Consider the following 17,874-nt stretch of genomic DNA (forward strand, 5'->3'; position numbering starts at 1 on the left):
TGGCTGCAGATGGATTTATATAATAAAACACAGGGCTGATGGCTCCATAGAAAGATACAAAGCAAGACTTGTGGCAAGGGGCTATACTCAACAGTTGGGGGTAGACTACTTTGAAACTTTCTCACCTATTGCTAGAATGACCACCATTAAGACTTTTCTGGCAGTGGCCATCCTTAGAGGTTGGGATGTTCAACAACTTGACATCAATAATGCCTTCTTACATGGTGATTTAGATGAAGAAGTTTACATGGTTTTGCCTCCAGGATTTAAAGGTGATAAGCCTAATCAAGTTTGCAAGTTGTTAAGATCTCTATATGGTTTAAAATAGGCAAGCAGGCAATGGAATTTCAAGTTAACAAAGGCTTTGTTGAATGATGGTTTTCAGCAGTCACCAATCCCATTCAAATACAAGCATTAAAACAGATGTTAGATGCAGCTTTCAGAATAAAAGACCTTGGCAGATTGAGTTATTTTCTGGGACTTGAAGCTCTCAGAGTTCCCAGTGGTCTCTACTTATGCCAAAGAAAATACACTTTGGAGATCCTAGAAGAAAATGGTTTTTTGGATGCTAAACCAGCCAAGACCCCCTGTAATGCAGGCCAGAAGCTCACTAAGGATGAAGGCAAATTGATTGAAAAGCCTGAAATTTACAGAAAACTGATTGGGAAGCTTTTGTATTTAACCAATACAAGGCCTGACATTTCCTACTCTGTCCAACAACTAAGTCAATTTGTGGATGAACCCAAGGATACACACTTGAATGCAGCACATAGGGTGCTCAGATACCTCAAGGGATCACCAGGCAAAGGGTTATTCTATCCATCACAATCTCAGGCCAAGCTTCAAGGTTTCTCTGATTCTGATTGGGTAGCATGCACTGAGTCTAGAAAGTCTATCACAGGATTTTGTGTTTATCTGGGAAATTCTCTCATCTCATGGAAATCTAAGAAGCAAGTAACAGTTTCAAGGTCTTCCTCTGAAGCTGAGTATAGAGCTTTGGCCGCCACAGTTTGTGAAATCCAATGGCTCAAGTACCTGCTGGTAGACTTAAAATTTGATATCAGCAGTCCCATCACTCTCTTTTGTGACAATAAATCTGCTATTGCCATTGGGGAGAATCATGTTTTTCATGAGCGCACTAAGCATATTGAAATTGATTGCCATGTGGTGAAACAAAAAATCAGGGAAGGAGTTATTAAATTGATGAGTGTTCCCTCACATCAACAAGTAGCAGATGGCTTCACCAAAGCTTTGTCTAAGCCTTTGTTTGACATTTTCCATTCTAAGCTAGGCCTTCACGATGTTCACGCTCCAGCTTACGGGGGGGGGGGGGGGGGGGGGGGGGGTGATGAAGCCATAAATATCTGATGAATTGTTGATGAAGATCTGATGCAGAGCTATAGCAGTGAGCTTACCTTTCTCTATTAAGTGAAAGGGCTTTTTTGTCTTTTTACTCTCGGTTAGTTATAACCGTTTTTTTGTTCCTTATAAGAGCTTGTGTCAGCTTTTCTTCCCGCTTGTAACTTTTCATTATTTTCTGCTTCTATCACAACATGAGTACTCTCCTTTCGTTCATCTTCTTGTAGCTTATCTTCATCATGTTCACTGCCAATCCATCACAAGGTCACGAATCTTGAACATAGCAGATAACTTCAGAAGTAAACGTCAACCAGAGACTTATCACTACCCATAACCAGAATGCCATCAACATATACTAACAAATACACATGCAAGGCCGCCTGAGTATATATAAATAAGGAAACATCAGTCTTAGAAGCACGGAAACCAAAAGAAACCAGAAAATCATGTAACTTGGTGAACCACGCAAGAGGAGCCAACTTTAAACCATACAGAGAGCGTTGCAGTAAACACACATGCTCAGGGTAATTGACATCAGCATAGCTAGGAAGTTGACGCATGTACACAGTTTCATACAAATTACCATTCAAAAAGGCGTTATGCACATCAAGAAGTTCTTAATAGGTTAATTCATAATAATTTTGAACACGTTAAGATTAAACAATAATGTACGTATCGTAAAAAATTGTCAAGTCCAATTTTCCGTTGTCACACATGTAAATTGATTATTAACTTTCGAATTATACATTACACATTTAACAAACATTTGTATTCGACAATATGTATTTACGTGTATTAAATAAATTGAATGTGCTAACATGTCCCGTGTAACGATGTGTGTATGTTATGACGATATTCTTTCAGGTTGTTGAATTGGGTTGTATTTTTTTATTTTTATTTTTTGGTAGTTAACCGAAGTTTATTTCTATTTACTAATGTCCTAAAATCTAATTTGATGGCTATTTGTGCGTTTGGGTTGGTGACAAAAAGACGTCCACCCTCAAACTTTATTTTAATTATTATAATAATAATGATAATTGTATGGCAGCAAGTATAGAAGTCGGTGTCTGTTGTTGACTCAAACAAAAGTAAGAAGTAGAAAATGATAAAAATAAATAAACAAATAAATAAATAGAAGAAAATATCAAATGCTAGTCAACCACGGAAATAGAGATCAAGTTACATTGTGGAAAACTTTGTTCTTGTAAACTTAAATTCCGAATAAAATATTCCTCGTGCTTAATTGGTACCTACGTCTTTCATTAAAAAAATACATATTTTTCCAAATAAAACAATGAGTTATATTTATTTAATTATATTTCTAAAAATTTATAAAATTAATTATTCACTAATTTACCTACTAATAAAATCAATTTATAACCATTGGTTTTCTTGGTGGAACTGATAATCGATGATGGTTGTATAACTTAAATAGATTTATCTTCTTGTGATTTTTGCCGACTAGGATCACAAGACATGATTTACCTAATGCACATTCTCGTATAGTGACCGGTAAATTTTCATTATCACTATAAAAACATTAAATTATAACCAAAGTCGAACAACAAATTTTAATTATATATCTTTTAATGTAAATTAAAACTTGATATCTCATGAATTTCAGTTGAAGGAATTAGATATCGACTTTTATATATATATATATATATATATATATATATATACATATATACACACACACACACACACACACACACACACACATATATATATATATATATATATATATATATATATATATATATATATATATATATACACATATACATATACATATATATATATATATATATATATATATATATATATATATATATATATCAGTAAGATCGATCGATAAAGACAAACGTCAAATTAAAAAAGATATGAGAACGAGGATCAGCACAATACCGTATACTCGAACAGCAACCAAAACCCGATAACAGCCGCACTGATCTAGAAGCACAATTGATCAACCGACGAAGTCTTCCTCGCCTTCTCGGCGGGGCAAAAATCATGACAGAACTCAGATTAGAACAACATATTCGAGCGGGACACAGACTTGCTAACGGAGTTGTCGAAGTAATAAGGATCCATTAACATGTCACCACGGGTGAGAAATTAGCATTGCCGACGGCATAAGGATCCATTAGCATGTCCGGCGGCAGCCAAAACTTCGCACGTTTGCCGCTGCTTTGCTAAACAAATGCAAATCATCACATATGAACCAGTTGTTCTTGTTGTGCGTAACAACAAAATAAATACCTAGAAGGTAGTTTGCGATGCGTTGTTGTTTTGGGACAGGAAACCGGCAGCGTTATGTGTCGTGTTTGGCAACACTGTCTTAAAGATATTTAACGACCAAGGTATCGTTATATCTCCGACAGATAACACAGACGGGAAGAAATCAGTTTGAAAGAACTCAGGACGGTGTTTCTCGGGTATAGCTGTAAAGCCGTGACTTTGTGTAAATAACAATGTGAAATGCATTGCTATTTATAGCATTTCACATTCCATTATAACCAAGCCACAAAGATAGCTCACGCATGGTCCAACTGTACGAGAAATGTGCTTACCACATAATTCATTAGGACATATGTTCACCACATAATCCATTTGGATAATTATGCTTAGCACATGAGTCATTAACACGTGGCTGGAGCCTTGCCTTTGGATGTTTTCCCAACAATCCCCCACACATCCGAAGGTGTAAGGCTTGACGGAGAGTAATTAAGTGTAACAAATAAGAGCTAGCTTTCATGTCAGTGTGTTAAACTTGAACTGACAAGTAGTGGCACTAAGTAATCCACTATCCGAGAGTGAACAGAGTCTTGAACACTTCGGCTAGTTGAATTTTGAACTTATGTGCACCTCGTTAGCTGCATTCGTTGTACACTCTGTATAGTTATTGGATAACTATGTATTAACCCTGTTTTGTCTGTCTCAGCACAGACATTCCACTCCACTGAGTGTACTTCACCGTAGACTGCTAATCGAGAACTACGGCAAGCAGACTGATTTACAGTTTGCTTATAAATGCGAGTCTTTCCATGATTTTGTTTGACCACCGAGGTGGTATCCATCATGAATTTCTCACCTCATTGGCTTTTAAGCCCATCTCCCTTGATGTATCAAGGATAGCCTTTCGATTTAGGCCTTTCGTGAAAGGATCAGCTATATTCCTTTCAGATCTCACAAACTCCATTGTGATTACCCCATTCAGTATTAACTGCCGTACAGACTCATGTCTGACTCTAATGTGTCTTCTCTTTCCATTGTAGACACTATTTTGTGCTACAAAAATAGCAGTTTGAGAATCACAATGAATGGGCACGGCAGGAGCAGGACTCCCCCACAGTGGCACGTCTGCCAACAGATTTTTTAGCCATTCGGCCTCTTGGCTAGCTAGATCTAAAGCTATGAACTCTGCTTCCATAGTTGATCTGGCTATGCACGATTGTTTGGTTGATTTCCAAGACACTGCAGCCCCACATAGTGTGAACACATATCCACTTGTAGAGCTGACATCATCAATGTCGTTTACCCAATTTGCATCACAGAACCCTTCTAGCACAGCTGGGTATCCCTTGAAGTTGAGCCCCCAGTCTAACGTGCCTCTCAGATACCGGAGTATTCTTTTTAGCGCGTCTCAGTGTGGACCACTAGGGTTATGAGTGAAACGACTAAGTTTATTCACGGCAAATGCAATGTTGGGACGTGTATAGTTCATCAAGAACATTAGACTCCCACTTACTTTTGCATATTTCTCTTGAAACACACCTGACTCCATGTTCTTTATTAGTTTGACAATGGGATTGTAAGGAGTCTTAGCCGGAACAACATTATAACTGTCAAACTTCCTCAGAAGTTTTTCTGTGTAGTGACCTTGGGATAGAAGGTAACCTTCCTTGGTTTTATTGACCTTTATCCCGAGTATCACATCGGCTTCTCCTAGATCCTTCATTTCAAACTTTTGACATAGAGTTCGTTTGGTTTCATTTATAGCCTCAATACTTGAGCTAAAGATCAACACGTCATCCACATAGAGAGATATTATTACAACGCTAGATTAGACCTCTTTAGAGTACAAACAGGCATCTGACCGGTTAGTCGTGTAGCCTAAGTCCATTACAGTCTTGTGAAATTTTTCATTCCACTGCTTGGGGGCCTGTTTTAGACCATAAAGAGATCTTTTTAGTTTACATACCTTTCCTTCTTGCCCTGGATCAACACAACCAGGTGGTTGCTCCATGTAGATCTCTTCTTCTAGTTCACCATTGAGGAATGCCGTTTTTACGTCCATTTGGTGAACTATCCAGTTGTGTAAAGAAGCTAGTGCAAATAGAACTCGAATGGTTCCTACTTTTGTCACTGGTGAGTATGTGTAGAAGTAATCCTCACCGAATCTTTGTGTAAAGCCTTTGGCTACTAGCCTGGCTTTGAACCTTTCAATAGACCCCTCTGGTCTAAGTTTTCTTTTGAAGATCCACTTGCAGCCAATTGGCTTGCACCCGTTGGGTAGATCTACCAACTCCCAAGTGTGGTTGGACTTAATAGAGTCCAATTCACTTTTGATTGCTTCTTTCCACAGAATGGAGTCAACTGACTACATCGCTTCTTTAAACGTTTTTTGTTCTTCTTCCAAGACTAGTTGACACACAAACTGATCACACAGTTCGTTTAAGTCTTTTAGTTCTGTGACATATGTTATGAAGTCAGAACCAAAATTCTTCTCGATCCTGGGTCTTTTCCTTCTTCTGGGCTCATCCAAATCGTTAGTAATGCTAGAAAAAATGGCATTATCATTTTGATACAGAGTATCAACTGGTGAGACATAAGCATTTTTTAAAGGAAAGATATGTTCAAAGAATATTGCGTTTCTTGATTCACACATAGAACGGTTTTTCTAAACACATAAACCTATATGCTGCACTATTCTCGGCATATCCAACAAAAACGGCATCAAAGATTTTGGGTCCTACGTTGGACCTTTTCAGGGATGGTAGACCAACCTTAGCCAAGCATCCCCATACCTTAAAGTATTTCAGGTTCGGGGCGTGCCCTTTCCACATCTCATAAGGAGTTTTTTCGAACCCTTTATGTGGGACTCTATTTAAAATGTGGTTTGCCGTTAGAACAGCTTCCCCCCACATAGAGTCTGGTGCCCCTGAACTGATCAACATGGCGTTAATCATTTCTTTAAGGGTTCTATTTTTCCTTTCCGTGATGCCATTTTGTTGGGGAGAGTAAGGTGCAGTTACTTCATGGATTATACCCGAAGTTTCACATAAGGTTTTTAGCGAAAAGGATTCATATTATCCACCTCTGTCAGAACGAAGCCTCTTTATTTTCAAGTTTAATTGATTTTCTACCTTAGTTTTAAAAATCACAAACTTTTGTTCAGCTTCATCTTTTGATCTTAAGAGGTATAGTTTTGTAAAACGAGAATAGTCATCTATAAAGGTTATATAATACGGTTTTCCACCTTTACTTTCAGTGGTTTTAAAGTCCGCTAGATCAGAGTGAATCAATTCAAGCACAGGGGAAGATCGATGAGCTACAACAGAAAAAGATTTCCTAGCAAATTTTGCTTCAGCACAAGTTTCACATTGGGAGCATGCATCATTAGAAAAGTTTGACAACATGTTTAGGCTTTTTAATCTATTTTAGCACTTTGAGCCAATGTGTCCTAATTTACCATGCCACAAATTAACTGAAACAGTAATATAAGCCGAAGTAGAAGCATTATTCTTATTGATAGATTCTGATCCAATTACAGATATGTCTAACACAAATAATCCCCCCACAGATACTCTTTTCCGAGAAAAGTCCCACACCGAGTCATAACCAAGCGGTCTGACTCAAGGATAATTTTAATCCCGGCCTTTGATAGACATATTTTACACTCATATTTTAGGTACATCTTTATAATAATTTTGCATTAGTTATTTAATATTATCTTATAATTAGTTCTTTTTATATAATATATAATATATAATATATAATATATGTAATAAATAATATATATAAGAATACATACTACGTACTGTACTAGTATATTATGAATGTTTTAAGTATTATTTCATGCAAATCATTATTTGAACTCCTAGTATATTATAATATTATTTGAATGGTTTAGTCCAAATCATTGTAAACATATATCATGATTCTTTTCTTTTCCTTCGTACAGGCGAGCCAATAGGAAAGTATGAGCTATTCTCACGGTCTCACGGCATTTGATCGTTGCGGAGGAATTCAGACAAGAGGCACAAAAATAGGCAATGAATGGTAGGAAATAGTTTAGGTATTTTGGAAAGTGTATAAATAGTTGAAGTTTCCATTTGTAAAATGTTCATTCTTTATTCATTCTTCCCTTCTCGATTATCTTTAAAGTTGTTATCAATGTCCATTTGTTACTAATTTCTTTAACTTGGTTTAGTGAATTGAAGCCCCGGAATTGAATATGCTGTAAGATTATTTATTTATTTTTATTATATAATTTTTATGCATTTGGGTATTAAATATTCTTCTAAGTTATTTGAATAGTTGTATCATTTAATTGCTAGGGAGGCCTACTAGTTATTTACTTGATATAATTATTTGCTATATTAGATAATGTTGTGCTACAAATTATTCTAATATTCAGTAGCAGCTGGGGTTAATTATTGACGGCTTAGTGATAGTTGGACTCGGGTAAAATATTTTCCTAAATTAAATGCAACTGCTTGTGCTTGTTTATTTAGTTTGTTGGTTTTCCTAGTTCCTATTGCTGCTATTAAATTAAATCTATAGCGCTTGTCTTAGATTATTTAGTAGTTAGGGGTAATTAAACCGCGTGTGCTTTAGTTACCTACAACTAAGGGAAAACGGAAATGAAATAATTTCACAACAAATATTCAACTGCATATTAATTACTTTATGAATCAATGATCAGTGCTATATTCCGGTGGTGGATCTTTACTAACCAAGGTTTTCTATTATATGTGCTTTCAATATTTTGTTTTCATTACTTTATGCGTTTATTTACTTTGATTATCACTTTCATACCAAATCCCCCTTTCCTTTAATTTGAGCACATACATTAAACTAGTTACTCCTCGTGGGATCGACCCTTACTCCCGCTACTACGTTTGTAAGGTTTTAATTTGGGAGCCTACGACAGCTCACCAGCCTTATTCAGTAGGCCCTCGGAAATTAAGTTTCTACGCAGAGAGGGAACATACAACACATTGTTCAGTAATAGCTTCTTGCCAGAATTAAGCAGTAACTCTACTTTTCCTCTACCACTTACCTCAGAAATGCTGGAGTTGCCCATGAAGACTTGTTCTCCTCCAGTGACGGGCTCGAACACCTTGAAAAATGACTTGTTGTTGCAGAAGTGACGAGATGCCCCGGTGTCCACGACCCACTCGTCTGGGTCTCCGACCATGTTAATCTCAGTAATCACCGCTGCTACGACCTCGTCATCCTCCGTGGTTTCTACCACATTTGCTTGTTTTTTGGATCCGTCCTTCTCTGAATTTTTATTTGTGGACCCTTTGCAATGATAGCACTGTGCAGCTCGATGTCCACGTTTCCCACAAACATAGCACTCGTCGCCATTTCCCTTTTTCTGAATTTTTCCATTTTTTTGATGCGATTGTTGTTATTTTCGCATTCCTTTTTTTTATTTTTATTTTGATCACCTTTTTTATGCCTATCATCTTTTCCTGTAGTCTCAACAAAGTTAGCCTTTGAATTAAAAGAAAAGGATTCAGATTTTTGTATAGTGCGATTTTCCTCTTCAATGTTGATGCTACTGATAAGTTCTTGAAGGGCGTAGTTGCGTCGCTCGTGTTTCATTTTACTTTTGAAGTCTACCCACGACTCGGGCAACTTATCAACGAGTGCATCGCACAGGAATGCATCGTTGACTTTAGCACCTTCAAATCGCATATCAGAAACCATATTTTCGAAGTCATGTACCTGTTCTATCACGGTTTTGGATCCGGTCATCTGAAAATGCAGCCAACGTCCCACGACGTACTTCCTTCTACCGGTGTCATCGGAACCATACTTTTCTTGCAATTTTTCCCAGAGAGTTTTTGCAGATTTTTCTCCAGAAAACATATCAAAAATTGAAGTTGTTACCCATTGAAGAATTGTAGACCGTGCAGTTTTGTTGTCTTTCACATACTTAGGACAAACCTGCGGTGTAGTCCGGGTGGGTCTCGCGCAGGAACTTGATCATCGGCCTTGTCAGATTTGTCAGCTGCCACGGCAGTGGCAGTAGCAGCGGTCGCGGTCGCGGTTGCTGTCGCGGTAGTAGCCTCCATAATGAACGTGGCTGGATCCTCATATATCACATAGTCAACATCCTTCTCTTCCAGCAGCATAACGATCCTAGCAGCCTATCGTTTGTAGTTCATACCTCCGGTTAGAATTTCGATTGGTGTGACATCAGAAGCTGGCTTCATTGAAGTAGACATCGCCTCCCTGAATTAAATATCTTTCACTGTTGTGCGTAACAACAAAATAAATACCTGGAAGGTAGTTTGCGATGCGTTGTTGCTTTAGGACAGGAAACCGGCAGCGTTCTGTGTCGTGTTTGGCAACACTATCTTAAAGATATTTAACGACCAGGGTATCGTTATATCTCCGACAGATAACACAGACGGGAAGAAATCAATCTGAAAGAACTCAGGACGGTGTTTCTCGGGTATGGCTTTAAAGTCGTGACTTTGTGTAAATAAGAATGTGAAATGCATTGCTATTTATAGCATTTCACATTCCATTACAGCCAAGCCACAAAGATAGCTCACGCATGGTCCAGCTGTACGAGAAATATGCTTACCACATAATTCATTAGGACATATGTTTACCACATAATCCATTTGGATAATTATGGGCTTAGCACATGAGTCATTAACACGTGGCTGGAGCCTTGCCTTTGGATATTTTCCCAACAATTCTAGCCCAGCAATTAACACACATAATCTAGAAGCAAAAGAATAAAGAAAAAGTGCTTGAAGAAGGATCCATTAGCATGTCCGGCGGCAGCCAAAACTTTGCATGTTTGGCGCTGCTTTGTTTATTTTTTTTGGGTGAGAATACGTTTGTCGTTGCTTTGCTGAACAAATGCAAATCATCGCATATGAACCAGATATTTTGCTGCAAGAGAATACATTTAACAATGTGATATTCTACACACAAAAGAATACATTTAGATGCAGAATTCCATCTCTCAAAATGTGACACATACGGATGTGGTCTACATGTAATAATTTCATAAGTTAAAGGGAAAAACTTGTTAAAACAAAGTCATTATTGTTTTCTTGAATGAAGGTGTAATCCAGAGCTTGTAAGCATTGTTGCATACTCTATTTTCCGAGGTTTCAGCTTCCTTCTTCGTGCAAGGCTCCGGCTTGACAACACAAACTGGAAAATTTAACAAAAGTGATGAAAAAATTGTTTAAAAAACAAAAAGCAAAACAAAACAAAAAAACTGGAAATCAATGGTTTACCTGCAGGCTGTGGAGCCGTGGACGGATGCCGCTGGCGGCTGTTGTCTGCAAAGTCGACGACGGATGATGGATGCGGCCCGCGATTCCTTACCGTGAACGCTTGCTGGAAAAAACCAGAGAACAAGAAAAGCTAAGCAGGAATAGCACAGGAAAGTGACGGAGTCTGTAGAATCCAAGGGTTAGCTTTGGAGTGATCAATGAAGTACTTTAGCTCTTCCAGCTTCATTGCCTCCATGTCTCTCTCTATCTCTCTCTCCCTCTCTCCCTCTCTGAAGGCTTTTTCTATATCTATACATAATATATTTTCATTTCGAAATATAAAACAGTGAAAGGCGACATACTTTATTTTTCCAAATTTGACCTTCCATCTTAGTGCAAGGCTCCGGCCTCACAACACGAACTGACAAATTTAACAAAAGCGATAAAAAAATTAAAAAAAAAAACAAAAAAACAAAAACAAAACAAAACAAATAAAAAAAACTGGAAATTGATGGTTTACCTGCGGGCTGCGAAAGCACGGCGGTTGCCACCTGCAAAGTCGACGGCGGATGGATGGATGCGGGCTGCGGTTCTCTTCCACCTTCCTTTAAAAAAAACAAAACAAAACAAATCAAAACACTAGAAATCGATGGTTTACCTGCGGGCTGCGGAAGCTCGGCGGCTGCCGCCTACAAAGTCAACGGCGGATGGATGGATGTGGACTGCGGTTCTCTTCCAGCCTCCTTGAATCCATGTCCATCTTTGTCTCTCTCCCTCCCTCTATGTGAAGCCTTTTTCTATATCTATATCTATATCTATATACCTAATATATTTTCATCACATTTCACAGAGTAATAATAATAAAAAACAGGGAAAGGTGTTGAATCGACGAAAGGACAGTGTGAAGAAAATAAAATATTTAAATAATCTAGAATTGGAACAGAAAAGTCAATAAATCTGAGAATAAGTCGGGGAGATGATATGGCGGTGAAGGCTGTCCATTTGAGGAGAGAGAGAAGACTAAGGAAATTAAAAAAAATAATAATGGCGTGAAAGAAACTCAATTGGTAACATTCACATTAAATGCAAGCATGAATTGTCAGAAAGAAAAGTATAGTAGGTAAGGGATGGGTTGGCAGGCCATATCATGTGACTACAGTAAAAAGGAACACTCTCTCTATACCTCACAAGCCGGATACAAGTCGTATACAAGCCGGATTTTGAACGGCTGGTGCATCAGAAGGGCAGAGGAGGAATTTCATATTGCAAAAAAAGGGCACATGAGGAATTTCATGTAGCAAGGTCCAACCATTAAAGCACACGGCACAAAAAAAGTCGCCTGAAAATGTCATGGGCAAAAATCACTAAGCCTTTATGCGTATTTATAGATATGTATGTAATATATATATATATATATATATATATATAATGAGATTGAAAAGGTTTGGTATAAGCCTAAGCTCGTGTGCGCCGGCACCTGGGGGCTACGTTACTTAGTGGCCTGCTGTTTCACTCCAACAGCCCTATATAAGAGAGGTTAGAGCAGCAGAATTTTAGAACATAGAAAATCATATTTTCCAACCTCAAAACTCTCTACTTCTACTCTCTTTTTAGCCTAACTGTGTTCATCCCATTGCTCTAGTTCGTCGGATTCCTTGTTTGGATGCTCAAACATTAAATCGTAGCAAGTTTTATTCTGGGAAGCCTAGGCTACAATGCTCCTAGCACTTGTGGGAGGTAGCAAATAAGGTTTTATGGAAAGAGTGATCGCTCGACTCATGCTAAAAACCCTACATCAAACACGAGCCTATCTCTTCATTTTTCCTTCCCTTTTTCTACAGAAAATAATAATCCTTATTTTTGTAGGATTATTATTCAGTTTTACCAACGAATACCCAACAACGACGACCAAGAGCACGGGAGACCAACGACGAGCGACGAGGACGGGAGACCAGCGACCTTGCGGCGAGTGCTGGAGAAAGGCGGCGACTCAACGAATGGCGAGGGGCGGATGCTGCGGCAACTTGCGAACTACGACCAGTGAAGGGGGAAGACGATGGAGAGCGGCGGAGGGTGTGGCTGTGTGGGGTGTTTGTTGGCTGGGAATAGCAGCATCGCTTAGATGGGGGCTGTTTGAGGGCATAGGGCTGTGGGGAAGACGACGGGCTAGGGGTGGTTTTTTTCAAATAATCCTAACAATCTGCGTTCGATGTTTGATCGAGTACATCGGACGCAGATTGTCCTTAATTTAAAAAATTAAAAAATAATTAAATAGTGTCATTTTAATTACAAAAATGCCACCGCCCCCACTTTACATGGCCGATGTTTAAACTTTAGACGCAGATTGTTAGATTTTTATGATCATTTTTGTACTAGTGACTTAAATATGCAATCTTTTAACAACTAAATATGCAAATCTATTAAATTTTATAAAATCAATGGAAAAGCTAAATTTTAAATCCAAACTATAAATGCTAGACCCTAAGCAGTAAAAAGTGAACCACTAAACCAAATAAAACAAAAAATTCAGTCATAAATTCTAAAATCGAAACCCTATGTGCAATGTACTTTCGCAATTTTGCAAGTGGAATCTTTTAATATTAAATATGCAAAATATTAATACTAAATGTGTAAAAATATTAATACTAAATGTGCAAACCTGAAAAAGTATGAAAATTACAGATTTTAGTATTCAAATTTGCATAGTAAAGTTGGTCATAATTACGAAAATGCCACTTTTTTTTTTTTTTTTTTAAATCTAATCTGATCCATCCAATTTTTCCATATGTAAGGTTGAGATTAGTTCTTATTTCTCTCCTAAGGACTTGTTCTCATTTGTTCTTGGTTCTTTTCCAGATGCTTGGCTAAACTACAACTTGTCAAAATGGCGTCGTTGCCGGGAAGTCAAAATGGCGTCGTTGCCGGGAAAAACAACGGTCACTTTTGCATATTCCATCGTGTTATCTTGTGAAGCCATTGTGTTGTTATTTCCATCATCTTGTCCATTGTGTTGAATTGTGTTTTCACATTTTTTTTTACCATTTTACATTATGTTCTTTTCATTCCTATCTCTTCTTGAACCATTGAAATTGAAATTGCACTTTGATCCCACTTGCAACTACTTCTAGTTTCAAAATCTTGTTCTTAATATTGTGAGGATTGATCTTTGCAAGATTTACTCTCAATATTGTGATTCCTATGATGATTCTTTCCATCCTTTCCATTAATCCCATAAAAAACATACCCCAGCACCACAAAAATCATACTCTTAAAATGCCTATTCTTACAACCCGCACTATCAAAACCACCATTACACTACACCACCACCTCAACAAAGATACACATACATGATTCCCCAAAGAACTATCAAGAGTCTTCCTATGATCTTGATTTGAGCATTCATGTAATCGGGCCCAACCACTACAAAGAGAAATCCCTCATGATTATTCGGGTGAATACCAAACACCAATATTTTACCGGAAAGATTATGAGGAGGATGTCATGATCAAGGAGACTATTCCAATTTTTACCGGGAAGATTGAGGGACCACTTTTCACCAAGCCTATCATTCTCAAGTCTATCCCTCTAACCATTTTGAAGAAGATGATGACTACTTTTCACTAAGTCGCCAAAACAATTCTCAATCCTATACCTCTTACCCATACCAAACTTACTCTCCACCATCATACACTCAAAACACACCTTCGACCGAAAAGAAATCCATCATGGAGCTTATGTGTGAAAATTGGCGGAACCCCAAGCCAAAAGATCCAAATTAAATGACTCCTACAAAATCATTGAGGAGCATATGTGGGAGAAATGAAGTTGTCACTTACTTGCTATGCTTGTGGAGAATCTCACTTGCCTTGCTTCCTTAGTATCTAGGTTTTTCAACTCCACACGAGTTTACTCCGTCTCTTTCTAGTTCTACCGAGTAAAGATACAAAGATTTTCAACAAAAGATTGTTGAATCTCCAACACATAGACTTGGCTCTTGGATCTTAATTTGAATCTTCACAATTCGTCAACCAAAGTCTCAACTGGATGTAGCTTTGTAGCTTAATTTGTTTCTCTCACACACTGGTCACTTGATAAAATACTTGAAAGCTTTTGAACACCTGTAAATTTTTTACTTGATTGACCAACACACTCTTTAGTCTTGAATGAAGGTATTTATTGGTATTTTGAAATAAATCCGTTGGAGGAAAATCTATTTCAAACGTCCTTTAACCATTGGGTAATGACCAATGGACAATTCGAAAATTTGCTTTTGTGTAAGATTTTCCAACCGTTGGACCTCCTTTATTTGCTAAACTTTACTTTTTGTTATGCTCCTTTTGTCTAGACTTTTTAAGAAAAATCTCCTTTGGGATGTGTACCTAGGACTCCTTTGCCTTTGTCACATTTTCACATAACGCTTATTTGCTTTAAAGTTTCGAATTGTTTGCTTATAAGAGGATGTCTCGAACAGTTCCTTCGAACAATTAACTCTTAGCATTTGAGTTCATGTTTCGAACCTTATGCATTCAACCTTTCGGATTCAAATAGTTGACCTTACTATTCGATCTTTTGTAAGTCTCTTCTATTCGGTAAGGTAGGCCCTTCCACTCTTCGGCCTTTGCAACCTTCCGATCTCGAATTCTTTTAGTACTCTTCGACTCGAACTCTTCTTTTCTTGAACTCTTTGAAGCTTGTCTTTAGATCACCTGAGATGTAACTATGTGAGTTATCATCCAGACTATTCGATTAGAGAAAATTGAGTTCCTAAGTCTAAAATTTAAAGTAAAGTAAATTGGGGACTAAAATTTCCTAACTTTGGTATCATAAAAATCTAAATTACAGTTGTTCCTAACAAGCACCAAGCTTATCGAGATAAAATATTTTGGGCCAAATCTTAAATTTTTTAATTTTATCGGGCCAGCCCATCAGCTTCATGCAAAGATTGACATCTTAATTACTTATAACCCAATTACACATATAAATTCCAAATTATGAAAATCCAATAAAACTTGTTATAATTAAACTAGCGTTACGACTTATAAATAGGAGTCTGGTCCCCAGAATATTTATTGCATTCTCCATTTCACTGGTAGGTACAAAGACAAAGTTTCATCACAAGAAAGCTCTCATCTTTCATTTGTCTGATAGATGTTTGTTCAGAAAAGTATTGCAGCCATTGCTATAATAGCAATGTTGTGCGGTTTTGCTTATGCAGATACTATCATCGTTGCAAGCGGCGAATGGGGCCTTAACATGGATGGCTGGCCAAATGGCGAAAAGTTTAAGGCTGGTGATGTTCTATGTATAAAAAAAAAAAAAATTATTTAATAATCAAATATATTCTTGGTCAAATTAATTAATTAACAACTAATTTTTTTTATTATTATTTTGTATTGCTTTTTAGAGTTTGACTATGATACGCATTTTCAGGATGTGTGGATTGTGAATAAGCACAACTATGATTCTTGCACTTCATTTGGAACGAGGTTGAACTCTGGGCACGATTTTGTTATACTGTCAAGAAGAACCAGTTACTTTATTTCAGGTTTTTCTAGCATGTGTCAAATAGAGGTTAAGGATGAAGTTATCGCTGAGTGATAGGTATGTCTTTGGTTAGAGTCATAAATGTTTTAAATCAGTCAGCTTATATGATGTGCAGCAAAGCAATAGATTATGGCATGATAAAATTACATATATGATGAGAACCGTACGTACTAATGCGGTTTGAAAGAGACGAAATTTTATGACAAGTTGTTTTATGTACTCAATTTTGGCCCAACAATACTTCTTGCATTGCAGTTATACTTTGTTATTTTGGGGTGAGTTAATGTCGGATTTGATCCCTTGTCTATTAGGATTTTATCCTCAACTTTCAAACTTGCTAAATTTCATATCCAATTATGTAATTATTAACCAAAATCACTGCTGAAAATTATGGAATTTCTGACCACCTGAAAATGATCTTAAATTAAGTCAAAAGCCTTGTTCCGATCACTTTTGGTGTCTGGAAAAACCTTTATAGCTATTTTCGACCACTTTTTACTTTAGATTTGATTTAAGATCATTTTCAGGTGGTCGGAAATTTCATAATTTCCAGTAGTGAATGGTCCTAATCAGGACTATTTTGGTTTCGACAAAAGACTATTTTAGGTAAAATTTGCGTAAATGGAGATGAAATTGAGCAAGTTTGAAAGTTAAAAATCAAAATGGTGAAATCCTAATAGTTGAGGAACCAAATTAGGTATTAACTCTTTTGGGGTTGTACAAATTATGTAATATTTGTCAATTTTGCCCTCATCCACTTTACTCTTTCTTAAAAATAAATATATGTTTTAAAGTTTATGTATTTTATTTTATTTAATTTCTTTAATTCAATAAATTTATGACACTCAATGATTTTAATATGAGAATTTTGGTCGGAAACAAAGTATTTTCCATTACTAAAATACTAACACACTAACGAAAATCCTAAACTTTAGTAATTTTGCAGTTTTAAAGACTAAAACTGTAACTTTCTTAAAAAATGTATGGAATATATTATAACGACAAAAAATGTGGAATTAAAATGACTTGAGAAGAATATTGAATGACTAAAATGCAATTTACCTATAAATATAAAAGATCTCTAAAAAAATACTTAGATTGATCGAATTAGACCCAAATATGAAATTATAAATTATAAAATTATAGTATCAATTAATGTCACCTATATTTAAGTAATCAAACATAATTCAGTGAACACTCGGAGGAGACGAAACTTCATAAATGGCTTGCTGACTGAGGGAGGGGTGTTGGTTACGGATGAGAGGCAGATGGGGGAAATAGCAGTGGATTATTTTGATCGGTAAACTGGCAATTTATATCCTACACCACGGAGCGCGTTGCACTGTGCGCCCAGATGCAAAACGATGTCGTTTTAATTTATATTTTTTTTTTTTAAATTCCCGCCCAAGTGAATGGCAGTAATTTTTTCTTAAAAAAAAAAAAAAAAAAAAAAAAAAAACCCGCTGTTCAAAAATTTACATAATATTATACT

The 17,874-nt window shown here is 36.9% G+C and overlaps 2 protein-coding genes across 2 annotated transcripts; both read left to right on the forward strand.

Annotated features, from left to right (window-relative positions):
• Positions 1-423: 423 nt before the first annotated feature.
• Positions 424-4,420, forward strand: LOC109184740 (uncharacterized mitochondrial protein AtMg00810-like). Its single transcript, XM_019334778.1, has 2 exons — positions 424-1,302; positions 4,304-4,420. The coding sequence occupies exons 1-2, from the start codon at positions 424-426 to the stop codon at positions 4,418-4,420; spliced, it is 996 nt and encodes a 331-aa protein (XP_019190323.1).
• An 11,566-nt stretch (positions 4,421-15,986) lies between these two features.
• LOC109184742 (basic blue protein-like) lies at positions 15,987-16,436 on the forward strand. Its single transcript, XM_019334779.1, has 2 exons — positions 15,987-16,133; positions 16,269-16,436. The coding sequence occupies exons 1-2, from the start codon at positions 15,987-15,989 to the stop codon at positions 16,434-16,436; spliced, it is 315 nt and encodes a 104-aa protein (XP_019190324.1).
• Positions 16,437-17,874: the final 1,438 nt, after the last annotated feature.

The sequence above is a fragment of the Ipomoea nil genome, unplaced genomic scaffold (genome assembly GCF_001879475.1).
Source record: "Ipomoea nil cultivar Tokyo-kokei standard unplaced genomic scaffold, Asagao_1.1 scaffold1286, whole genome shotgun sequence".
Classification (NCBI taxonomy): Eukaryota; Viridiplantae; Streptophyta; class Magnoliopsida; order Solanales; family Convolvulaceae; genus Ipomoea; species Ipomoea nil.

Excerpts from the sequence above, each read along its gene's own strand:
- LOC109184740 (XM_019334778.1), top strand. The coding sequence starts at position 424 with ATGTTAGATGCAGCTTTCAGAATAAAAGACCTTGGCAGATTGAGTTAT. Across the intron at positions 1,303-4,303 it reads CTAAGCTAGGCCTTCACGAT|CACAGACATTCCACTCCACT; the intron begins GTTCACGCTCCA and ends TGTCTGTCTCAG.
- LOC109184742 (XM_019334779.1), top strand. The coding sequence starts at position 15,987 with ATGTTTGTTCAGAAAAGTATTGCAGCCATTGCTATAATAGCAATGTTG. Across the intron at positions 16,134-16,268 it reads AAAAGTTTAAGGCTGGTGAT|GATGTGTGGATTGTGAATAA; the intron begins GTTCTATGTATA and ends ACGCATTTTCAG.